This window comes from Bombina bombina, chromosome 4 (genome assembly GCF_027579735.1).
Source record: "Bombina bombina isolate aBomBom1 chromosome 4, aBomBom1.pri, whole genome shotgun sequence".
Taxonomy (NCBI): domain Eukaryota; kingdom Metazoa; phylum Chordata; class Amphibia; order Anura; family Bombinatoridae; genus Bombina; species Bombina bombina.
Window position 1 is genome coordinate 837,314,908 of NC_069502.1, and position 26,214 is coordinate 837,341,121.

The following is a 26,214-nucleotide window of genomic DNA, read 5'->3' on the forward strand; positions in this document are numbered from 1 at the left end:
TAATCAGAGAACAGGGTATTGCGGTATTTCCTTATTTGGACGATATCTTGGTACTTGCTCAGTCTTTACATTCTGCAGAATCTCATACGAATCAACTTGTGTTGTTTCTTCAAAGACATGGTTGGAGGATCAATTTACCAAAGAGTTCCTTGATTCCTCAGACAAAGGTAACCTTTTTGGGTTTTCAAATAGATTCAGTGTCCATGACTTTGTCTCTAACAGAAAAGAGACGTCTGAAGTTGGTTTCAGCTTGTCGAAACCTTCAGTCTCAATCATTCCCTTCGGTAGCTTTGTGCATGGAAATTCTAGGTCTCATGACTGCTGCATCGGACACGATCCCCTTTGCTCGCTTTTACATGAGACCTCTCCAGCTTTGTATGCTGAACCAGTGGTGCAGGGATTATACAAAGATATCACAATTAATATCCTTAAATCCCAATGTTCGATCTTCTCTGACTTGGTGGTTGAATCACCATCGTCTAATTCAAGGGGCCTCTTTTGTTCGTCCAACCTGGACTGTGATCTCAACAGATGCGAGTCTTTCAGGTTGGGGAGCTGTATGGGGATCTCTGACAGCGCAGGGGGTTTGGGAATTTCAGGAGGCGAAATTACCAATCAACATTTTGGAACTCCGTGCGATTTTCAGAGCTCTTCAGTTCTGGCCTCTTCTGAAGAGAGAATCGTTTATTTGCCATGAAACAAGTATCTTGGATACTTGTATGGGCGGAATCCAGCTCCTGTCTAATCTCTGGGGTTCACATCCCAGGTGTAGACAATTGGGAAGCGGATTATCTCAGTCGCCAGACGTTACATCCGGGCGAATGGTCTCTTCACCCAGAGGTATTTCTTCAGATTGTTCAAATCTGGGGACTTCCAGAAATAGACCTGATGGCCTCTCATCTAAACAAGAAACTTCCCAGGTATCTGTCCAGATCCAGGGATCCTCAGGCGGAAGCAGTGGATGCGTTGTCGGTTCCTTGGAATTATCAACCTGCTTATATCTTTCAGCCTCTAGTTCTTCTTCCAAAAGTTTTTTCCAAAATTCTAATGGAACGTTCGTTTGTATTGCTGGTGGCTCCAGCATGGCCTCACAGGTTTTGGTATGCGGATCTCGTTCGAATGGCAAGTTGCCAACCTTGGACACTTCCGTTAAGGCCAGACCTTCTATCTCAAGGCCCATTTTTCCATCAGGATCTCAAATCATTAAATTTGAAGGTATGGAGATTGAACGCTTGATTCTTAGTCATAGAGGTTTCTCTGACTCAGTGATTAATACTATGATACAGGCTCGTAAATCTGTGTCTAGGAAGATTTATTTCCGAGTCTGGAAGACTTACATTTCTTGGTGTTCTTCTCATAAATTCTCTTGGCATTCTTTTAGAATTCCTAGAATTTTACAGTTTCTTCAGGATGGTTTGGATAAGGGTTTGTCTGTAAGCTCTTTGAAAGGTCAAATCTCTGCTCTTTCTGTTCTTTTTCACAGAAAGATTGCTAATCATCCTGATATTCATTGTTTTGTTCAGGCTTTGGTTCGTACCAAGCCTGTCATTAAGTCAATCTCTCCTCTTTGGAGTCTTAATTTGGTTCTGAGGGCTTTACAGGCTCCTCCGTTTGAACCTATGCATTCTCTGGATATTAAATTACTTTCTTGGAAAGTGTTGTTCCTTTTGGCCTTCTCTTCTGCTAGAAGAGTTTCTGAGTTATCTGCTCTTTCTTGTGAATCTCCTTTTCTGATTTTTCATCAGGATAAGGCGGTGTTGCGGACTTCATTTAAATTTTTACCTAAGGTTGTGAATTCTAACAACATTAGTAGAGAAATTGTTGTCCCTTCATTGTGTCCTAATCCTAAGAATTCTATGGAGAGATCTTTACATTCTTTGGATGTAGTAAGAGCTTTGAAATATTATGTTGAAGCTACTAAAGGTTTTAGAAAGACTTCTAGTCTATTTGTTATCTTTTCTGGTTCCAGGAAAGGTCAGAAGGCTTCTGCTATTTCCTTGGCATCTTGGTTAAAGTCTTTGATTCATCATGCTTATGTAGAGTCGGGTAAGTCCCCGCCTCAAAGGATTACGGCTCATTCTACTAGGTCAGTTTCTACTTCCTGGGCTTTTAGGAATGAGGCTTCTGTTGATCAAATTTGCAAAGCAGCAACTTGGTCTTCTTTGCATACTTTTACTAAATTCTACCATTTTGATGTTTTTTTCTTCTTCTGAAGCAGTTTTTGGTAGAAAAGTACTTCAGGCAGCTGTTTCAGTTTGATTCTTCTGCTTATAATTTCAGTTTTTTTCATTATAAGATTAAAACTTTTTGATTTGGGTTGTGGATTATTTTCTCAGCGGAATTGGCTGTCTTTATTTTATCCCTCCCTCTCTAGTGACTCTTGCGTGGAAGTTCCACATCTTGGGTATCTGCTATCCCATACGTCACTAGCTCATGGACTCTTGCTAATTACATGCTGTGTATAAAACTTTCTATCAACACACGCTGTGGATTTGCACCCTGACAACTGGGTATACTAACTAACACGGAGACCCGATTTGATATTTTGACACCGGCAACCTGACCGGGTGATTGGCGGACTAGTGGAACACGTGGAAGATACACTTCACGGCCAGAGTTAGCGGCTTATCTGAAACGCCAATACCCCTGTAAAGAGGAAGAAACACGGTCAGGGAAAGGTATTAAAGTCTTGTAATATCTACCTTTCGGATTCTGGTGAGTTATTCTTTTGGGTACCGCATAAAGCTAAACAAGACGGCACTTGTAACAGTAACACTCATAAAAAGAAAAGAGAGTGGGGGGGGCGGAGCCGGTAGCGGTTAAGATGGCCACATAATTTCCGAGCTCCGTGTAAGCAGCAATAAAATAGAGGCATAAGTGCCATAAAACTCTTCCTAGCTGTTTGCTGAGGTGTTTACCCTGTTAGTTTAGAGCGGGGACTGCACCCTACGATAACTACAATTTCTAGGCTCGTTGCCAATGACCCGATAGAGCCGTAGCAAGGAACGGCCTGTTCTGAACCCCAGCGTTTACGCCACACCGCGTTGCATCTAGGAGCAACACAACCTGGACTTAATCTCGAACATAGTGGTAAGAGACTCTCCGGAATAGAGGCACAATAAGTAAAGGACATTAGTCCTTAAAGTAATATACACTGTACATCGCCAGCTCATTAGGGACGCACTTCTACCGGGCACACGTGGGAATTATTTACTCCTGGTACACAGTGGAGATATCATACCTGGGAAACAAATCAAGGTTGCAAGTAGTTATTCCTATTTGAGGGGCAGGCCCAGGCCCAGATTTTGTTTATGCGGTGCATTATTTTCACAGGAGAGTGTCCTAGGATTCAAAAAGTACCGATTTTTCTTATTCTGTGTATGTCCAGACACTACTATATCTATTGACATAGTTCAAACAATTTACAGAAGCGGGTTTCACCCTGAACTAGAAATTTCACGTAAGACCCAGAGACTCAGATAACATACTTTTACAGCTTACTATTGTCACTACAAACACTTTCTGTGGGTCTTCGGTCATCGCTAGCTAACGAAGGGGGAGGGGTCAGTACAGCACTCGTAAGAGACAGCTCCTTTGATGCAGATGGCATCCAAACGTACTGCCAAAGTTGATAAACTGCAGAAAACACCAGCACATAAGGCAACCTCTGTGGCCTATTTCAACTCTGCAGAGAGCCCCACCATGCCTACCTCTCAGGCTCCCTCCTCTCAAGCAAGAACATCTCAAAGCTTCCATGCCAATACAGACAACATATCTTCAGACATGGTTCAAATCTCTTCTGCAGCCCTGTCTGCGCTTCCATCTAAGCAAGATATTGCAGATATTGTTCGGGCATGCATTTGTGAGGAGTTAATGGATTTAAAGCAGGACGTTAATGCACTTGGATTCAGGGTTGAAGCCTTAGAGGATGGAAATTATTCCATGAGAGAAGAGTTTGAAGGATTACAAACTCAGGTGGATAGCTATACCTCTACTATTGAGTCTCTTCACACTAAAATAGAAGACTTAGAAAACAGAAGTAGGAGGAAAAACCTTCGGATCAGAGGCATACCGGAATCGGTTTTGCCTAAAGACCTGCCTACCTTCCTACCTGCTCTGTTTAACCACCTCAAGGGGAACAACTCAAAAGATGGCATCCCATGGGATAGGGCACACAAGGCCCTGAGAGCCAGACCCCCTGACTCTGCTCCTCCTAGGGACATCATTAGCAAATTTAAAAATTATAGGGATAAGGAAGAAATCTTCAATCTCTCAAGGATAAATCAACCGATCAGATTCAGAGGAACAGTGATCCAATTTTATGCTGACCTTTCCCAAAGAACACTGATTAGAATAGCCAATAGAATTACAGTAGCTCTTATTCTATTGGCGAATCAAATCAGCCAATAGAATTAAAGTAGCTCTCATCCGATTGGCTGATTTGAATTTGAAGGCTCAAATCAGCCAATAGGAATTCAAGGGACGCCATTTTTAATCGCTTACCTTGAATTCCGATTCAGTGTATGGCAGCAATCGTATGAAGAGGATCCTCCACGCTCCATGGCTCCAGTCTTCAGTTCCAGCGTCGCCGATCTTCAGTTCCTGCATCGCCGGTCTTCAGTTCCAGGGAGGATGGTCTTCAGCTCCACGGTTATCGGTCTTCAACTCCTCCTCTCCGCGCCGGCTGGTTCTTGGAAGAAGAAGAGGTCGCCGCCTGGAAGAAGACTTCTCCGCCTGGAACAGGACCTTCTCCGCCGGTCTTCAGTACAGGTAAGGAGCACTTGGGGGTTAGACTTAGGTTTTTTTAAGGGGGGATAGGAGGGTGGGTTTTAGAGTAGATGTGTGTGGGTGGTGGGTTGTTCTTTTTTTTTACAGGTAAAAGAGCTGATTAATTTGGGGCAATGCCCCACAAAAGGCCCTTTTAAGGGCTGGTAATAGAGCTGATTACTTTTTGTAATTTAGTTTAGGGTAGGGTAGACATTTTTTTATTTTGGGGGGCTTTGTTATTTTATTAGGGGGCTTAGATTAGGTGTAATTAGCTTAAAATTCTTGTAATCTTTTTTTATTGTTTTTTTTTTTGTAATTTAGTTTAGTGTATTTAATTATATTTTAGTTTAGATAATTGTAGTTTATTTAATTTATTGATAGTGTAGGTGTATTTGTAACTTAGGTTAGGATTTATTTTACAGGTAAATTGGTAATTATTTTAACTAGGTAGCTATTAAATAGTTATTAACTATTTAATAGCTATTGTACCTAGTTAAAATAAATACCAAGTTACCTGTAAAATAAATATAAACCCTAAAATAGCAAACAATGTAATTATTAATTATATTGTAGCTATCTTAGGGTTTATTTTATAGGTAAGTATTTAGTTTTAAATAGGAATAATTTAGTTAATATTATTAATATTATTTAGATTTATTTTAATAATAATTAAGTTAGGGGTGTTAGAGTTAGATAGGGTTAATATAGTTAATATATATAATATAATAACTATTAACTATATTAACCCTAATATAATTAGGGTTAATATGGTTAATATAGGTGGTGGCGGTGTAGGGGGGTCAGATTAGGGGTTAATACATTTAATATAGGTGGCGGCAGTGTAGGGGGATTAGATTAGGGGTTAATACATTTAATATAGGTGGCGGCGGTGTAGGGGGATTAGATTAGGGGTTAATATATTTAATATAGGTGGTGGCGGCGGTGTAGGGGGGTCAGATTACAGGTAAAAGAGCTGATTACTTTGGGACAATGCCCCGCAAAAGGCCCTTTCCTTTTAAGGGCTGGTAATAGAGCTGGTTACTTTGGGGCAATGCCCCGCAAAAAGCCCTTTTAAGGGCTGGTAATAGAGCTGGTGACTTTGGGGCAATGCCACGCAAAAGGCCCTTTTCAGGGCTATTTGTAATTTAGTTTAGGGTAGGGACATTTTAGTATTTTAGGGGGTAATACATTTATTATAGGTGGCAGAGGTGTAGGGGGATTAGATTAGGCGTTAATCATTTTAATATAGGTGGCGGCGGGGTAGGGGGATTAGATTAGGGGGTAATGTAGTTAAAATAGGTGGCGGCGGTGTAGGGGGATCATATTAGGGGGTAATATAGTTAAAATAGGTGGCAGCGGTGTAGGGGGATTAGATTAGGGGGTAATGTAGTTAAAATAGGTGGCGGCGGGGTAGGGGGCTCACATTAGGGGTTAATAATTTTAATATAGATGGCGGCGGTGTAGGGGGATTACATTAGGGGTTAATAATTTTAATGTAGGTGGCGGCGGTGTAGGGGGATCACATTAGGGGGTTAGACATTTAATGTAGGTGGCGGCGGGGTCCGGGAGCGGCGGTTTAGGGGTTAAGCACTTTATTAGGGATTGCGGCGGGGGATTGCGGTTGACAGGTAGATAGACATTGCGCATTCGTTAGGTGTTAGGTTTTATTTTGCAGGCAGTTTAGGGAGTTACGGGGCTCCAATGCTCAGCGTAAGGCTTACTACGCCTGCATTTTGTGGCGAGGTGAAAATGGAGTAATATTTCTCAATTTTCGCCACGTAAGTCTTTACGCTGTATATTGGATACCAAACTGCGCGGGTTTGGTATACCTGTCTATGGGCCAAAAAACTACGGCCGAAGGCAGAAATATACGAGCGTAACTTCTAGGTTACGCCGTATATAGGATACCAAACCCGCACAAAATTTGCCGTCACCGGCTTTTGCTGGCGACGCTGCATATCGGATCGGGCCCATGATGTTTGGGAACGTTTAGAAATTTGTCTTGCATTAACTATATAGAAGTATTGTTGTTTTATGCTATATACGAGCTATCAGTATATGAATTATCGTATAAAGATTTGTTATTTAAGAATGTTCATAAGGTGCACCTTATTTTTATTTGTATGAATTGCATTGATTTTAGGATTAAACAGATTTAATAAATTAACATTTTAAATTGTACAGGTATATCCATTAGTTTATATTTTTTATTAGTTTGATACTACAATTGATATATGGTAGATATATTTTAGCGATATATGGTAGATATATTTTAGCGCACTCTAACCCTTGGTACTTTTTGTTTTATACAGTGTGAGTTTTGGGAAAATCAAGCTTTAAGAGTTGCATATACTACCTTTTGGGGTACCCCCCTTGTTGTATAGTTTACTATATCTTGCCTGTGGCACAGCGTCTGTCATAGATTTGTGGCATATGGTTATAGACTTATGTTATTCAAACATGGGGCATTTTCTCCCAGCGTTTTTTTATATGTACTTTGTCTGTGGCACAGCGACTGTTTTATTATAGCGTTGTGACATGTAGTATGGGCTTATTTTAGTCAATCATGGGGCATGTTCTCCCGGCGGTTATTTATAAAAAGACGAACCGACTGGGAGTTTACTATTGTCTACCTGTTTACACAGTGACATATCAGGGCTCACATCGCTCTCTTCGAGCGTAATTATGGCGTTGTATTTCTTTTACAAGATATGACGAGTCTACGGATTTCATCCTTACTTATGGGTTATCGCCTCCTGGTTAGCAGGAGGAGGCAAAGAGCACCACAGCAGAGCTGTATATATAGCTCCTCCCTTCCCTCCCACCCCAGTCATTCTCTTTGCCTGTGTTAGTGATAGGAAGAGGTAAAGTGAGGTGTTAGTTTAGATTTTTCAATCAAGTGTTTATTATTTTAAAGTGGTGCCACTGAGTACTACTTTGTGCTGGGGTGTAGCCTAGACCAAATCACTCTCTTCAGTAAAAAAGAGAAGCATTTGGTGGCTTTCAAGCAATGGGAACTTGTGGGACATAATTCTCACTGCGCCTCCCATACTGTGCTGCTGCCCTTTCTGTGATGGCCTAAGCTGCAATTAAGGCCTCTGAACCCTGTTGAAGCTGTCCTGCTGTCGGACAGCATATGAGGTAAGTGCAACCTTTATTTCTCTGCAGGGAAAGTTCCTCAGGGACTTAGTACCTCTGGGAAGTTTTTTTCTGCACTTACGTGTGTATTGGGGACAGGGGCTCTGTCAGTGAAGGGCTGTTTTTCCCCTGACAGCATTAACAATCCTCACATGGGGCACTGTGGGGCATGTGTGATTTTGGGTTTTCTAGGTAACCATTAGCTTTGTCTAACCATCGCTACCGGCTACCAGCTGCATAGCATAGATGAACAGTCTGTGTGAATTTCCCCCCGGCGTTTTCTGTAAAGATGTGATGACGACCGGGAGAGGATTATTATTGACATAAGTAATCTGTCTGTATGTTTCCCCCCCTGGCGCTTTTCTGTATAAGTGTAATGTAAACTGTCCGCATGATTTCTCCCTCCCCCCCCCCCCCGGCGCTTTCTGTAACAAGGTAATGGCGACCGGGAGAGGGTTGTTTTCGCCCACGAGGGGTGGGGGTTGGTTGTCTAAGAGCACTGTGTATATGTGTTGGTTAGACTGTTATAGAGAATGATGGTTTCTAAAGGGCGCGAAAGTACCAAGCGCCGAGGTCTCTTCTTCCTCCTTATAACCATTTGAGTACAATGTTGTAAGGAGCGGAGGTTTAGTACTTTATTCAGTGTCCTAGAGGCATTTTTCTCCTTGCAGGGCTAGGCATTGGCAAGGAATAGAACACTCTAGTTGCTACGATGTCTGTACTGAGCACTTCTTAGATCTCTTCCGGTTATCGGAAGCTATGGTGCTGGAGTATATTATGCAGCTTGTACTCTTTTTAGCTGCTGTATTTTCTCAGGTGGCTTGTTAAATTACACATTTGCAGTAAACTTTTGCAAAGGTCTTTCTGCTTCATCTGGGGTGTCCTGGAACATTTTAACACACAAGAATTAAAGTGTTACTTTAACATTTAAAGACACAGTACAGTTTTCTTGGTGTCAGTTTATTACAGCCTTTTCAACTGTTGGTTTGCTAATCCATCCTTGGTGATTTGGATATTTGTTTGCACTAACATAGTTTTCCTTTTATGTTTTAAAGACATAGTAAGATGTATTTCAACTGTTTATTGTCCTTTTCTCTTTGGCGTCTTTGGACGGAGTAAATGCAGGACAGTAACATGTTATTATGTGTAGATTTTATTGCACAACCCATGCCACAACGTTTTACATGTGTTGTCCAATTTAATTTATGAACCACAGGCAGGGCTCTGCGGTTCCTTGCAAAACCTTGGTTTTTCATATACATAACAATGTCTTGTAGCAATATCTATGTTGTTACTGGTTTGTCTCTACATGACAGAGATAGCATGTTCCTTTTTAAAGTTTTATAAAAAAAATAAAAAATTAAAGGGGATTTTTGTTAATATACGCCTAGATTTAGAGTTTGGCGTTAGCCGTCAAAAGCAGCGTTAAGGGCTCCTAACGCTGCTTTGGCCGCCCGCTGGTATTTAGAGTCAGCCAGGTAAAGGTGTACCGCTCACTTTCAAGCCGCGACTTTTCCATACCGCAGATCCCCTTACGCCAATTGCGTATCCTATCTTTTCAATGGGATCTTCCTAACGCCGGTATTTAGAGTCTTGGCTGAAGTGAGCGCTACACCTCTACCGACAAGACTCCTAACGCTCATGGAAAGGCTGTAGTTAAGAGCTTTATGGGCTAACGGCGGTATATAAAGCTCTTAACTACAGTGCTCTAAAGTACACTAACACCCATAAACTACCTATGTACCCCTAAACCGAGGTCCCCCCACATCGTCGCCACTATAATAAATATTTTTAACCACTAATCTGCCGCACATCGCCGCCACCTACATTTTCCCTATGAACCCCTAATCTGCTGCCCCTAACATCGCCGACACCTACATTATATTTATTAACCCCTAATCTGCCCCCCCCAACGTCGCCGCCACCTAACTACCTTACCGCTACTATAATAAATGTATTAACCCCTAAAGCTAAGTCTAACCCTAACACTCCCCTAAATTAAATATAATTTTAATCTAACAAAATAAATTAACTCTTATTAACTAAAGTATTCCTATTTAAAACTAAATACTTACCTGTAAAATAAACCCTAATATAGCTACAATATAATGAATAATTATATTGTAGCTATTTTAGGATTTATATTTATTTTACAGGCAACTTTGTATTTATTTTAACTAGGTACAATAGCTATTAAATAGTTATTTACTATTTAATAGCTACCTAGTTAAAATAATTACAAAATTACCTGTAAAATAAATCCTAACCTAAATTACAATTAAATCTAACACTACACTATCAATAAATTAATTAAATAAATTACCTAAAATTACATACAATTAAATAAACTAAACTAAAGTACAAAAAAAACCAAACACTAAATTACAAACAAAAAAAGATTACAAGAATTTTAAGCTAATTACACCTACTCTAAGCCCCCTAATAAAATATCAAAGCCCCCCAAAATAAAAAAATACCCTACCCTATTCTAAATTAAAAAGTCATCAGCTCTTTTACCAGCCCTTAAAGGGGCTTTTTGCGGGGCATTGCCCCAAGTAATCAGCTCTTTTACCTGTAATAAAAAATACAATACCCCCCCACATTACAACCCACCACTCACATACCCCTATCCATCTTCCCCGACGCCTACGCGACGATTTAAGGTTCCTTTAAATGATGTCATCCAAGATGGCGTCCCTCAAATTCCGATTGGCTGATAGGATTCTATCAGCCAATCGGAATTAAGGTAGGAAAAATCTGATTGGCTGATTCAATCAGCCAATCAGATTCAAGTTCAATCCGATTGGCTGATCCAATCAGCCAATCAGATTGAGCTTGCATTCTATTGGCTGATCGGAACAGCCAATAGAATGTGAGCTCAATCTGATTGGCTGATTGAATCAGCCAATCAGATTTTTCCTTCCTTAATTCCGATTGGCTGATAGAATCCTATCAGCCAATCGGAATTCGAGGGACACCATCTTGGATGACGTCATTTAAAGGAACCTTCATTCGTCGTTATTCCGTCGGCCGAGGAGGATGTTCCGCGTCAGAGGTCTTGAATATGGAGCCGCGGATGGATGAAGACTTCTGCTGGATGGAGGACCTATTCTGCCCCGCTTGGATGAAGACTTCTGCCGGATGGAGGACCTCTTCTGCCCCGCTTGGATGAAGACTTCTGCCGGATGGAGGACCACATCGCCCGGATTGGATGAAGAATTTGGCCCGGCTGGGTGAACACGGCTCAAGGTAGGGTGATCTTCAGGGGGTTAGTGTTAGGTTTTTTTAAGGGGGGATTGGGTGGGTTTTAGAGTAGGGGTGTGTGGGTGGTGGGTTTTAATGTTGGGGGGGTCTTGTATTTTAGATTAGGGGTTAATATATTTAATATAGGTGGTGGCGGTGTAGGGAGGTCAGATTACAGGTAAAAGAGCTGATTACTTTGGGGCAATGCCCCGCAAAAAGCCCTTTTGTAATTAGTATAGGGTAGGGAATTTTCTTATTTTGGGGGGCTTTTTTATTTTATTAGGGGGATTAGATTAGGTGTAATTAGTTTTAAAAAATTGTAATTTCTTTTTTATTTTCTGTAATTTAGTGTTTTGTTTTTTTTCGTTATTTAGTTTATTTAATTTAATTGTAATTAGTTTAATTTAATTTAGTTAATTTATTTATTTATAGAGTAGTGTTAGGTGTAATTGTAACTTAGGTTAGGGTTTATTTTACAGGTAATTTTGTCTTTATTTTAGCTAGGTAGTTATTAAATAGTTAATAACTATTTAATAACTATTGTACCTAGTTAAAATAAATACAAACTTGCCTGTAAAATAAAAATAAATCCTAAAATAGCTACAATGTAACTATTAGTTATATTGTAGCTATATTAGGGTTTATTTTATAGGTAAGTATTTAGTTTTAAATAGGATTAATGTATTTAATTATAGTAATTTTATTTAGATTTATTTAAACTATATTTAACTTAGGGGGGTGTTAGGGTTAGGGTTAGACTTAGGTTAGGGGTTAATAACTTTATTATAGTAGCAGCGACGTTGGGGGCGGCAGATTAGGGGTTAATAATTGTAGGTAGGTGGCAGCGATGTTAGGGACGGCAGATTAGGGGTTAATAAATATAATATAGGTGTTGGCGATGTTCGGGGCAGTAGATTAGGGGTTCATAAGTATAATGTAGGTGGCGGCGGTGTCCGGAGCAGCAGATTAGGGGTTAATAGTATAATGCAGGTGGCGACGATGTCGGGGGCGGCAGATTAGGGGTTAATAAGTGTAAGGTTAGGGGTGTTTAGACTCGGGGTTCATGTTAGGGTGTTAGGTGCAGACATATTTTTTCTTTCCCCATAGGAAACAATGGGGCTGCGTTAAGAGCTGAACGCTGCTTTTTTGCAGGTGTTAGGTTTTTTTTTCAGCCGAATCTGCCCCATTTTTTCCTATGGGGAAATCGTGCACGAGCACGTTTTGCCAGCTTACCGCTACCGTAAGCAACGCTGGTATTACAATGAGAAGTGGAGCTAAATTTTGCTCAACGCTCACTTTTCTGAGGCTAACGCAGCCATTCAGAAAACTTGTAATACCAGTGTTGTTTAAAGGGAGCGCTGGAAAAAAAGGACCGTTAGCTCCGCAAGTTTTTACCGACAAAACTTGTAATCTAGCCGTAAGACTGCACCAATCCTTGACATTGTCTTGTGTCTTTGTGATTAACAAGAAAACATCCTTAGATCAGGGTTCTGGATTCTCCAGATATCTTTAAGTCTTAGTATCTTACAAAAATTCTTAAGGAGTTTAGTTTCTTGTTTACTATTTTTATTTAGAGATGGTTTTAATCTATCATGAGTTGGGTGCATCACCATGTTCAGGTCACCTGCCATAATAATATTTTTGGAACTATTATTCATCAATTTAACTTGCAATCCTTCCCAGAAATCCCTGTCTAGTCCATTTGGTCTATATACGTTAGTTACACAGAGTTAGAAATGTACCCTCTATTTCGATCTGTAAAATGATACCTCTCTAGATCCCTCAATAAAATGTTATATTTCAAAGATTTATTAAAGCTTCACCAAGTCCTGAAATTCTATAGCTTCTGGTACACCAACAATTCTGACATTGTTACGCCTTGAGCAATCTTCTAGTTCTAACTTATTAGGTATCCCTGTCAACTGGATTGTTTGTTTGGTTTTTGATTATTAACTCTTGTCTAACATTGGCATCTTCTAAGTCAGATATTCTGTTTTCAACTTCTATTAGTCTACTTGAAAATTGTTTAACTTCTTGTGATAACATTGATATCTCTTTTCTGACCTGCTCAAATTGCGGCAACATTAAAACTGAGATTTGTCTAACCAGCTTATGAGAATCTATAGGATGCATGCTTATATTTGTTGAATCCAATATAGTTTAATTTGCAGTATCATTGCCTGTTTTTTTTTCCCCTTAGCTTTAGACAGCATTGCAGGTGATACGTTTTTGTGTTATGTGTGTCTAATATTACAATTTCATTGTGTAGTTCTAAAGAGCAAACATGTGACTATATTTGCATGATCTATGCAGGTGATGTTAAGACTGAGTTTACACTTAATACTGAACAAATAAATGATCTGTATGTAAAGAGTCAGCGAGAAGCTCTGAAGCAGGAAATCACTGACAATATTAGTACAGGTGAGTGCACGTGTGTCACATGTTTGAGGTGTGCATGGACCAAGTGAGTGTACATGTGTGATGTTTCTGAGCGACAAAGGTCACAGGTGAGTGTATGTGTGTGACGTTTCTAAGGGACGCAAGGCGCAGGTGAGTGTAATATTACAACTTCCTTGTGCAGTGCTAAAAAGCTAAAATGTGACCATATTTATATGATCTATGCAGGTGATGTTAAGACTGAAGTCACACTTAATGCTGAACAAACAAATGACTGACTGGGGTTTGAATCCCAAAAGAGATTGGGATTCCAAGGTTGCACTTGTCTAGTACTTCTGTACCCCTCAATATATATGGAACACCTAAATGGGCTGAAAAGAACTAAGGGTGGAGGTTTTTGTTAAAACATAACTTTTATTCTTAACCTAAATTGTATAAAATCATGGTGTACGTGTGTGCAGTTTAAAAACACAAGGAAACTCTTATCAATATCAGTATTGATAGCAAGTAATGAGAAAGTCACTAGCCAGAATTGGGGTGGGCTACAGAGTTACAAAGGACTCCTTTTTGGAGTGATTATAGTCTAATTTTCTTGGCTTGGATCATAAGTGTGCTTATGTACCATAGAGTTTTTTTGAGGTGACTTGTGAGTGTGCCCAAATTTGGGTCAATTGTTAGTCGACTCTATGTTAGAGTGAACTCAATATTATAGTTTTCTGAAGTTCAAGAGCTGTCACGCAATTAGTTCATATTAGTACTGATGGTAAAAGTATCACTTAATGATGCCTGTAAGTGTGCCCAGATTTGGGAGTGATACGTTGCATAAATACTTAATGTGTCTTTGTATGTCTATCTGTGCATCATTGTATACCGATGTTTGGGTATATTTTTACTGAATATAAAGTGGTGCTGATATGTTCACTTCAGATTAAATCAAACCCTCTGAGTTACCTTTGTCTATATTTTGTAGTCTTAAAATTATAATACTCAATGGAGGTAATTGTTGACTTACACTTTTAATATAATAAAGTTGATATCGCTTGAGAGTTATTTTGGATGGAACTATTTGAATAGTAAGTATTTAGCGCCTTATTTTGGCATCTAGAATGTGTTTGCTGATGTCTCATACAGTATAACCATTCATGTCTTATAAGTTTTCTGTGAGATATAGGAAACCACTTGCAATCAGTATAATATGGTGCTTAGGTGTTATCACTGTTAGATGATCTTTTAGTACATATACATTTTTTGAAAAGATCGAGAAGTATTATCCTTATTTGATTGTCACACTTATAGATATTATTTGTGTGTACGGTAGTAAGCAGAACGTTTTTGTTAATTTATCTCAGCCAAGCAGTCATTTTTTTATATTCACTGATTACCATACGTGAGCTTGCATTCACACTAAAAGACTTTCTTATTGTAGTGTGCAAGTATTAGTATTAAAGCTTTGTTAGGTTTAACTTTCGTATGAACAGAGAAATATATATCAAACAGCGCTGAATGGAGAGTCCTTAAGCTCCTAGAGAGAATGGGTCCCTAGCTACCCACAAAAAGATAGACAGTTATGGATAGTTCAAAAGGAGCGCCCCTAAGGGGGCAAGGACTATTGAGAGAATCTGAGTGTGTATGTGCCAATATAATCGTGGGGTGTAGACGCACAATACTGGTAGAAAGTTTAACGTATAAACAATATAATCACGATGGGTAGAATACTAAGAATACAACAATGGGATACTGAAATACTTGTTTACAGATTATTTAATGTCATATAAAAAATATCTAAAATATCATAGACATATGCATGGATCCATGGCATATAACAGGAGTTTAAAAAATCACACTACAAAAATGTGGAGATTGGAGTTATAGAAGACAATAAAAGTGCAAAATGATAATGATAAAGACAAAAAGACGCAAATTAAAACAATTGAAAACAATAAAGGAACAATAAATGTAGACAATATTGGTTAAAAATATAGACAATATTGGTTAAAAATTAAGTTAAAAAATTATATGCAATGTCCCGGTATTAGAGCAGAGTATCTTCCAGATACAAAGATAGACAGTTATGGATAGTAAGTTCTTTGTCTCCAAATGGAGTTTAATAGTTCATCAAATAAGAGGTAGTCCCTAGTGTTGGTGCAAAAATTGTTCAAATAGTGTTGGTGCAGAAAAAATCTTCAAAATATGTGGAAAGAAATGTAGAAAAAATCCTCAGGATATGTATTTAACCAGATGGAAAATCGAATAGATATATTAATCAAAAGTGAATGATTTGCAAAAATAGAATCCAAAAAATGCACAATTCAAAAAATGCACAATTCAAAAAAGGTTAAAAATAGGCCATTGTGACCATGTGATGAAAGAAAAAAATTAATAGATGAAAAATGCAATAAAATACAAAGTGTGTCCAAAAAAACCAAAACAAAACTAAAGTTATGTACTCCTAAGAGTTAGGTGAAGTATTTAACAAATATCCTTAGTGGAGATTTTCATCCCAAAGACTCCTAATAAGTATCTTCAAATCCTGTGGAAAAGAAATGATAATAACATGGCAAAGTATCATTTAAAACAAATAGTAATAATTAAAACAAAGTTCACCATATGCTGTCAACGCCTTTCGGCCCAATGTTGGGCCTTTTTCAAGACTGTCTGATTAAAAAGAAGACCGGATAACTTTCCCTTTGATTGTCAATAGACTCTCGCTCAGCTCACATGGCTCAGGAATTGCCTGTTAAAGTGAATGTGAAGTTTCATGAATGAGTGTTACTATTAAAAACAGGGGCACTTTAATTCATGAAACTTTACATTGCAGAGTTTTGTTTTTTAAAATACTTATCTTTTTTTTTTTTGCAAACACAGACCGCGATCCTCCACCCGTAGCTCCTTTGTACTTTGCACTTCAATGACCAAACCGGCTTCCTCCAATCATGGCGTGGCCTCACAAGATGGACTCTCTGGGGTGCACACCATGATTGGATGAAGCCAGTTTTGTCATTGACGAGGTAAGTACAGCGGAACGCTGCAATGTAAATGTAAAAGTACCTCTGTTTTTAATAGTATTTTTAAAAACCGGGCACTCATTCATGAAACTTTGCATTCACTTTAATTATTTCTTAATTACTAATGGGATATTCACCTCCTGGTCAGCAGGAGGAGGCAAAGAGCACCACAGCAGAGCTGTTAAATAGCTCCTCCCCTCCCTCCCACCCAGTCATTCTCTTTGCCTACGTTAGTGATAGGAAGAGGTAAAGTGAGGTGTTAGTATAGATTCTTCAATCAAGAGTTTATTATTTTTAAAGTAGTGCAAGATTGTACTGCTTTGTCCTAGGGTGTAGCTGTAGTCCATATCAGTCTCTTAGAAGAGCTTTGGTGGCTTTAGAGCAATGGGAACTTGTGGGACATAATTCTCACTGCGCCTCCCATATTTCTTGCTGCCCTATATCCTTAGGTAGTCATTAACTCAGCATGTTATTCTCTTCAGGTCAATGTGAGGGATAAGTCCTCTGAAGCCTGAGAGCTGCCTTGCTGCCAGGCAGAAGTCAAGGTAAGTGCTGCTTTGTGTTTCTGGGGAATAAGGAGCTCAGAGTTTAATTACAGTAAGAAAGGCACATCTGAGCATAAGGGGCTCTGTGGGAATATAGCCCTTTATGTTGGGATGTTAAGATCCTTTATTAGTAAAAGTATTGAGGCAGTGTTACTGTGTCATCCGCAGTTAATAGGCACTGGGGCTGGAGTAAGCTTGCACTTTTAATGGCTCTGGGGGTTTTACTACAGTTTGGCCGTCATTAAATTATCTGTGGAGAGCGGCATAGGTTACACCCACGATGGGCAGTCCTTCCGGGTTTTTTTGTGCGCCACTGTAGCGCTTCAGTTATATCTTAGTGCGACATAAGAGGAGCCGGTCTGGTCTGGAGTCGCATGTTGCAAAAGGCATGCGTTGCTAGGGCAGACTGGTGTTTCTTTTTTTGCTCACGGCTCCAAAGCGAGACATTCGCGAAACGTACAAAATGGATCGTTAGAAGCGGTCATCTAGCGATCTTCTGTCAGGTAGGAGCACTTCAACAGAAGCTGAGGTGCAGAGGTATTTTATTTTCTATTAGCAGTTCAGAAAGGACTTTTGTTAATCTGACAGGCTGCTTTGCAGAAACGAAACCGTTTTAATTTTAAAGAAACAGTAACGGTTTTTCTATTACCGTTATTGCACACACTTTTTATAAATTCTGTTTGTCATTTGATAAATTGTGAACAAGCATGGATCAGGAGGACTTTCACAGTGTCACCTGATCCTTATGTTTTGACTCCAATGTGGACCCACCAATCCGTTTCTGTCCTTCATGTATTGCAAGGACTTTGACTTATAGGGATAAGATATTTTCTGAGCCAGTTTCCTCTAAGGCAGATGCTGTCCAAGAGGCCTATTTATCAAGCCATCAACCGCAAATACGCTGGAATTCCGCAGCGTAATTGTGGCGAACCTGATTCGCCTTATTTATCAAAGCCTGCAGAGCGGCAAAAGTAGAAATTTGTGACGTAACATACGATCCGCCGGTCTCAGTCCGACACAGATCGATGCTTACGTCACTACAGATGTTCCGAATGCAAACTTGGCACTATCTGACTACTTTTGCTAGTTATCAAACTTCTAACAGGTACGCTCACCACTATTCCGGCCCAGCATACCTGGTTTTCAATCCGCCGCCCTGGAGGCCGCAGATGCCATAGGAATCAATGGGAGTCTGAAACCAGTGTCAGCTCATGTTCACTGCTGCCCGATATCCCATTGATTCCTATGGGAGAATAAAAGTTAAGTTTACTCCTAACACCCTAACATATACCCTGGGTCTAAACACCCCTAATCTGCCGCCCCCTACACCACCACCACCTACATTATATTTATTAACCCCTATTCTGCCGCCCCGCCACCGCCGCCACCTACATTATACTTATTAACCCGTAATCTGCCGGCCCCGCCGCCACCTACTTTATACTTATTAACCCCTATTCTGCTGTCCCGACACCGCCGCCACCTAAATAAAAGTTATTAACCCCTATCCCACCGCTCCCGGAGCCCACCGCAACTAACTAAAGGTATTAACCCCTGGCCTCCCACATCACTATCACCTAACAACCCGCTAACTTTATATTAAATATTAACTCATCCCTATCTTATAAAAAATGTAAACTTACCTTTAGAATTAAATTAAACTATATTAAACTAGTAATTAATCTATCCTAACTATTATACTAAATTACATTAAACTATATTAAACTATTAATTAATCTACCCTGTTATACTAAAATTACATTAAACTATATTAAACTATTAATTAATCTACCATAACTATTATACTAAATTACATTAAACTATATTAAACTAATAATTAACCTATCCTAACTAGTATACTAAAATTACATTAAACTATATTAAACTAATAATTAATCTACCATAACTATTATACTAAATTACATTAAGCTATATTAAACTAATAATTAATATACCCTAAATGTTAGACTAAATTACATTAAACTACAAATTAAATTAACTATCATATATTTAAACACCTAACCCTACTCAAATAATAAATCTACACTAACAAATTACAAAGTTACAAAAAACTAACAACTAAGTTACAAAAAATAACAAACACTAAGTTACAAAAAATAAAAAAGAAATTATCAAAGATTTAAACTAATTACACCTAATCTAAGAGCCCTATGAAAATAAAAAAGCCCCCCCAAAATAAAAAAAACCCTAACCTACAATAAACTACAAATAGCCCTTAAAAGGGCATTTTGCGGGGCATTGCCCCAAAGAAATCAGCTCTTTTACCTGTAAATAAAAAATACAAAAACCCCCCCAACAGTAAAACCCATCACCCACACAACCATACCCCCCAAATAGAAACCTAACTAAAAAAACTATTTTCGTAGGGCTCTTCGATTAGGTGTAATTAGTTTAAATCTTTGATAGTTTCTTTTTTATTTTGTGTAACTTAGTGTTTATTTTTTTTTGTAACTTAGTGTTTGTTATTTTTTGTAACTTAGTATTTGTTATCTTTTGTAACTTAGTTGTTAGTTTTTTGTAATTTTTTTGTGTAGATTTAAACTATTTGAGTAGGGTTAGGTGTTTAAATATATGATAGTTAATGTAATTTGTAGTTTAATGTAATTTAGTCTAACAGGGTAGATTAATTAATAATTTAATATAGTTTAATGTAATATAGTATAACAGTTAGGGTAGATTAATTAATAGTTTAATATAGTTTAATTTAAATCTAAAGTTAAGTTTAAATTTATTATAAGATAGGGATGAGTTAATATTTAATATAAAGTTAGCGGGTTGTTAGGTTTAGGGGTAAATAGGTTAATTTAGTTTATGGTGATGTAGGGGGCTGGCGGTTTAGGTGTTAATAACTTTATTTAGTTGCGGTGGGCTCCATGAGCAGCGGGATAGGGGTTAATAACATAATGTAGGTGGCGGCGGTGTAGGGTGCGGCAGATTAGGGGTTAATAACATAATGTAGGTGGCGGTGGTGTAGGGGGCGGCAGATTAGGGGTTAAGAACATAATGTAGGTGACGGCGGGGTCCAGGAGCGGCGGGATAGGGGTTAATAAGTTTATTACAGTTGCGGTGGACTCCGGGAGTGGCGGTTTAGGGGTTAATAACTTTATTTAGTTGCGGCGGGGTCTGGGAGCGGCGGGATAGGGGTTAAACATTTTAGTATAGTGGCGGCGTTTAGTGACAGGGTATAAATAAAGCTGTTAAAAAGCCGAATAGCAGCTAGATCGATGACTGTTAGTTAACAACAGTCCGCTGCTTGCGGCTTTTTGACAGCTTTTTTGTTAAATTTGGAGAGCGTATTCAGGTCCGCGGCTGCAATGTTAGGCGATGTCAGGCAAGCGTATTGGTGCCGGAGAATGCAGCACAGTTGACGGCTTGATAAATAGGTCTCCAAGAGTCTACTGAGTCTACAATTTATGCCGCAGCTTTCTCCCCAAACGTCCCAAATTATTCTGCCCTCACAAGCAGTGTCCTGCAGTTCAGCTATAGTCCCTTCTGGGATTTCGTTACAAGACATAGCTTCCCTCATGTCTTCCACTATTTCTGATGCTCTGTCTGCCTTTCCAATGTTGCAGGAAAGCAAACGTAAGAGGAAAGCCAGACATTCAGTATGCGAGGCTTCAGGTGCAATTGTTGCAATTTCGGAAGCCTGCTCCCAACATCCTGAAGAACAGGATACTACAGTACTTTCTGAAGGAGAAATTTCAGATTCAGAGAGCCTATTGCCTCTGACGGACTCAGAAGTAGTATCTTTCAGATTTAAACTTGAGCACCTTCGTCTGTTACTCAGGGAGGTTTTGGTCACCTTAGACGATAATGACTCCACAATGGTGGTTGTCCCTCAAAAGTCATTGCTAAGGAGTGGGAGAGACCGGGCATCCCTTTTTCTCCCTCTCCTATTTTTTAGAAAATGTTTCCAATAGCCGACTCTGTTAAGGAGGAGGCTTGGCAAACTGTTCCTAAGGTAGAAGGAGCCGTCTCTACTTTAGCTAAAAGAACTACTATTCCCATAGAGGATAGTTGTGCTTTCAAAGACCCATTGAATAAGAAGTTAGAGTGGTTACTCAAGAAGATTTATGTACACCAGAGTGTGCAGGGGCAACCGGCTGTGTACATTGCCACCGTCACAAGTGTGGCAGCATATTGGTTTGATGCTCTGTCTGAGGCCCTCAGGACTGAGACTTCTTTGGATGAGATCCAAGATATCATAATAGCTCTTAAGCTAGCCAATGCCTTTATTTCGGACGCTTCCCTTCAAGTTATCAAATTAGGAGCGAAGATTTCTGGTTTACCTATTTTAGCCCGCAGAGCCTTATGGTTAAAGCCTTGGTCTGCGGATGTGTCATCCAAGTCTAAACTTCTAGCTATTCCTTACAAGGGGAAGACTTTGTTTGGACCTGATCTGAAGGAGATTATTTCTGATATCATGGGAGGTAAGGGTCATCTTCTCCCGCAAGACAAGAGAAATAAACAAGAAGGACGACAAAGCAATTTTTGTTCCTTTCGAAATTTCATAGGAAACTCTTCCTCTTCCTCTTCCTCCTCTAAGCAGGAACAGTCTAAACCTACATGGAGACCCAGCCAGTCTTGGAACAAAGGAAAACAGTCCAAGAAGCTGGTCAGTGATTGCAAGACCGCATGAAGGGCATGCTCCCAATCCGGGACCGGATCTGGTAGGGGGCAGACTTTCCTTCGGTCAAGCCTGGGTTCGGGATGTCCAGGATCCCTGGGCAATAGAAATAGTGTCTCAGGGATACAAACTGGAGTTCAAGGTTTTTCCTCCCAGAGGCAGAGTTCTACTTTCAAGATTATCTGCAGACCAGACAAAGAGAGAGGCGTTCTTACACTATGTAGGAGACCTCTCCGCTCTGGGAGTGATTGTTCCCGTACTAATTCAGGAGCAGGGCCTGGAGTTCTATTCCAATCTGTTCGTGGTTCCCAAAAAAGATTGAACCTTCAGACCAATTTTAGACCTCAAGAGTCTAAGCAAGTTTCTCAGGGTAAGGTCCTTCAAGATGGAAACAATTTGTTCCATTCTTCCATTGATCCAGGAGGGTCAATTTATGACAACAGTGGATTTAAAGGACGCGTACCCACATGTTCCCATTCACAGGGATCATCACAAGTTCTTAAGGTTTGCCTTTCTGGACAAACACTACCAGTTTGTGGCTCTTCCTTTCGGTCTTGCCACAGCCACCAGAATCTTCACAAAGGTTCTGGGGTCACTGTTGGCGGTACTTCGATCAAAGGGTATTGCAGTGACGCCTTATCTGGATGACGTTCTAGTTCAAGCTCCATCCTTTCAGCTAACAAGATAACACACGGACTTGGTGTTGTCCTTCCTAAGATCCCATGGCTGGAAGGTAAATTTACAAAAGAGTTCCTTAGTTCCAAACACAAGGGTAACTTTCCTAGGAACCATAATAGACTCTCTGTATATGAAGATTTTTCTGACGGAGGTCAGGAAATTAAAGATTATCAATACTTGCCTAGCCTTTCAGTCCACTCCTTGACCATCGGTGGCTCAATGCATAGAGTTAATTGGGTTGATGGTGGCGGTAATGGACATCATCCCGTTTGCTCGCTTCCATCTCAGAGCTCTGCAGTTGAACATGCTGAGATAATGGAACGGAGATTATGCGGACTTGTCACCTCGTCTTCTCCTGGAGCAGGAGACAAGGGATTCTCTACAATGGTGGTTGTCTCTGGATCATCTCTCCCAGGGAACATGCTTTTGCAGATCTTCCTGGGTGATTGTGACAACAGATGCCAGCCTTCTATGGTGGGGGGCAGTTTGGGGCTCTCTAAAAGCTCAGGGAATATGGACTCAGGCAGAGTCTGCTTTACCCATAAACATTCTGGAACTAAGAGCGATCTACAATGCTCTTCTGGCCTGGCCCCAGTTAGCCTTGGCACAGTTTATCAGGTTCCAGTCAGACAACCTAACGTCAGTGGCCTACATCAATCATCAGGGGGGAACGAGGAGTTCCTTGGCGATGTCAGAGCTATCCAAGATAATTCAATGGGCAGAGGCCCATTCTTGATGTCTGTCGGCGATCCACATCCCAGGGGTGGACAACTGGGAGGCGGATTTCCTGAGCAGGCAGACCTTTCATCCGGGGGAGTGGGAATTCCATCCGGAAGTGTTTTCCAGTTTCATTCTCAAGTGGGATCAGCCGGAATTAGATCTCATGGCATCGCGACAGAATGCCATGCTCCCGAGATACGGATCGAGATCCATGGACCCCCAGGCGGAACTTACAGATGCTCTGGTGGCCCCTTGGAATTTTAATCTAGCATACCTGTTTCCTCCGTTTGCTCTTCTTCCTTGACTAATCGCTCGAATCAAACAGGAGAGGACCTCAGTGATTCTCATAGCACCGGCCTGGCCTCGCAGGATTTGGTACGCAGACCTAGTGGAGATGACATCTCTACCACCTTGGAGACTTCCGTTGAGGAAAGACCTTCTGATTCAGGGGCCCTTTCTTCACCCAAATCTAATTTCTCTGAAGCTGACTGCTTGGAAATTTAACGCTTAATTTTATCCAAGAGAGGGTTTTCTGATTCGGTCATGGAGACCATGATTCAGGCTCGTAAACCTGTAACTAGAAGGATTTATTATAAGATTTGGCGTAAATATCTCTATTGGTGTGAATCCAAGGGCTACTCTTTAAGTAGAGTTAGGATTCCCAGGATTTTGTCTTTTCTCCAAGAAGGTTTGGAGAAAGGTTTATCTACAAGTTCCCTAAAAGGACAAATCTCAGCATTATCTATTTTGTTACACAAACGTGTGGCGGATGTCCTGGATGTACAATCTTTTTGTCAGGCCTTAGTCATTATCAGGCCTGTGTTCAAACCAGTTACTCCTCCATGGAGTCTTAATTTAGTTCTCAATGTTCTTCAAGGGACTCCGTTTAAGCCTCTGCATTCCTTAGATATTAAGCTGTTATCTTGGAAGGTTTTATTTCTTGTAGCTATTTCTTCTGCTCGGAGAGTGTCAGATTTCTCGGCATAACAGTATGAGTCTCCTTATCTGATTTTTCATGCAGATAAGGTAGATTTACGTACCAAATTAGGATTTCTTCCTAAGGTTGTTTCTGATCGAAATATTAAGCAGGAGATCGTTGTGCCTTCCTTGTTTCCTAATCCTTCTTCTAAGAAGGAGAGACTTTTGCACAATTTGGACGTGGTCCGTGCTTTAAATTTTATCTGCAGGCGACTAAGGACTTTCTTCAGTCTTCTTCTTTGTTTGTAGTTTTCTCAGGAAAACGCAGGTTACAGAAAGCTACGGCTATTTCTTTTTTTTTGGCTGAAGAGTATCATACATTTTGCATATGAGAGTGCTGGACAGCAGCCTCCTGAGAGGGTTACGGCTCATTCCACAAGGGCTGTTGCTTCCTCATGGGCATTCAAAAATAATGCTTCTGTGAAACAGATTTGCAAGGCTGCAACTTGGTCCTCTCTTCACACTTTTTCAAAGTTTTACAAATTGGACACGTTTGCCTCGGCTGAGGCTGTTTTTGGGAGAAAGGTTCTTCAAGCTGTGGTGCCTTCCGTTTAGGTTCCCTGTCTTGTCCCTCCTGTATCATCTGTGTACTCTAGCCTGGGTATTGAATCCCATTAGTAATTAAGATGATCCGTGGACTCATCGTGTCTTAAAAAAGAAAAGAATGCTTACCTGATAAATTTATTTATTTTTTGACACGGCCCGCCCTGTTCTTATAGACAGGTTGTGGGTTATTGTAAACTTCAGACACCTCTGCACCTTGGCTTTTCCTTTCACTTCCTGACTTCTGTCGAATGACTGGAGTGGGAGGCAGGGGAGGAGCTATTTAACAGCTCTGCTGTGGTGCTCTTTGCCTCCTCCTGCTGACCAGGAGGTGAATATCCCATTAGTAATTAAGATGATCCGTGGACTTATCGTGTCAAAAAAGAAATAAATTTATCAGGTAAGCATAAATTTTCTTTTTGTGTTTCATTTATTTTAATTATTGTATTTTAAAGTGTTTTGTGTTATTTTTTTTATAGATTCATTAATGAATAGTTAAGTTTAAGCTGATGTTTAGCTGATCAGATGAAGAATGTAAATATGTTTTATTATATTTATTGTGACTGTTTTTCTATATTGTGAGAGCTTAGAAATATATTTTCTTTCCTATGGCATGGAGAGTCCACGATTCATTCCAATTACTAGTGGGATATTCACCTCCTGGTCAGCAGGAGGAGGCAAAGAGCACCCAGCAGAGCTGTTAAGTGTCACTTCCCTTACCCATAACCCCCAGTCATTCTCTTTGCCTCTATGACGGGAAGATATGCGAAGATGGTGTCTGAAGATATTTAATCCTTTAATGGGTACTTTTCCCTGCAAGCAAGGATTGGAGGCTTTGCTGTGTCCATGTCAATCTCTTTAGTAAGAGTAATGGTGGCTTTTAGCAGTTAGAAAGCAGTGAGGTGGTCCTTGCTTAACTTCTAACAACAATGCTACCCCTTTATAGAAAACCAGGGTTGGTTACTCTGTTTTTTTTTCTTTTCCCTGTCAGCGGTTAGATGAGGCTAACAGACCTGAAACTGCTGTAACTGCTCCACAGCAGAAGACCCTGGAGGGTAAGTCCTTTATTATATATTTATTTAATCAGAAAGGAGGAACAGACATTCAGGGACCTGGTGGGTTTTGTCACCCTCAGAAAGGGTTTGTATTTTATTAATTTTTCTAAAAAGTTGGGAGAATTTGCAGCAGAGCAGATTTGTGGGCTATGAAGGGTCAGGTAGTATAGAGACCCAGGCTTATTATGTATGGGGTTTGTGTGTAACTCCTCACACCCCTATCTATACCCGTTTTTACCTTATCTGAAGGTTAGGGTTTACTAAACTTGTTTATATGCTGTCTCAGATCTTTTATATTTAGACCAGAATTTTTTAGCGCGCTTTTAAATAATGGCGCTTTTTCTCCTAGACTCCTGTCCTAATAATTTTCGGGCATTAGGTTTCCTTTCTGTACTTAGATGCAGTAAATTTAGGGCAGTAAATTGTTGAAGCATACTAGGTAGTATCGCTATAATCTATGTGCTGTCTCGCTTCGATTGTGGTCGATTGTGGTCTAA

The 26,214-nt window shown here is 40.0% G+C and overlaps 1 protein-coding gene across 1 annotated transcript in view; it reads left to right on the forward strand.

Moving 5' to 3' along the window:
- Window positions 1-26,214, forward strand: part of LOC128655639 (oocyte zinc finger protein XlCOF6-like) — a 110,642-nt gene that overhangs the window by 58,605 nt on the left and 25,823 nt on the right. The window contains exon 5 of the mRNA XM_053709230.1: window positions 13,462-13,569. Coding sequence (XP_053565205.1) covers window positions 13,462-13,569 — 108 coding nt within the window. The remainder of the gene's footprint in view (window positions 1-13,461; window positions 13,570-26,214) is intronic.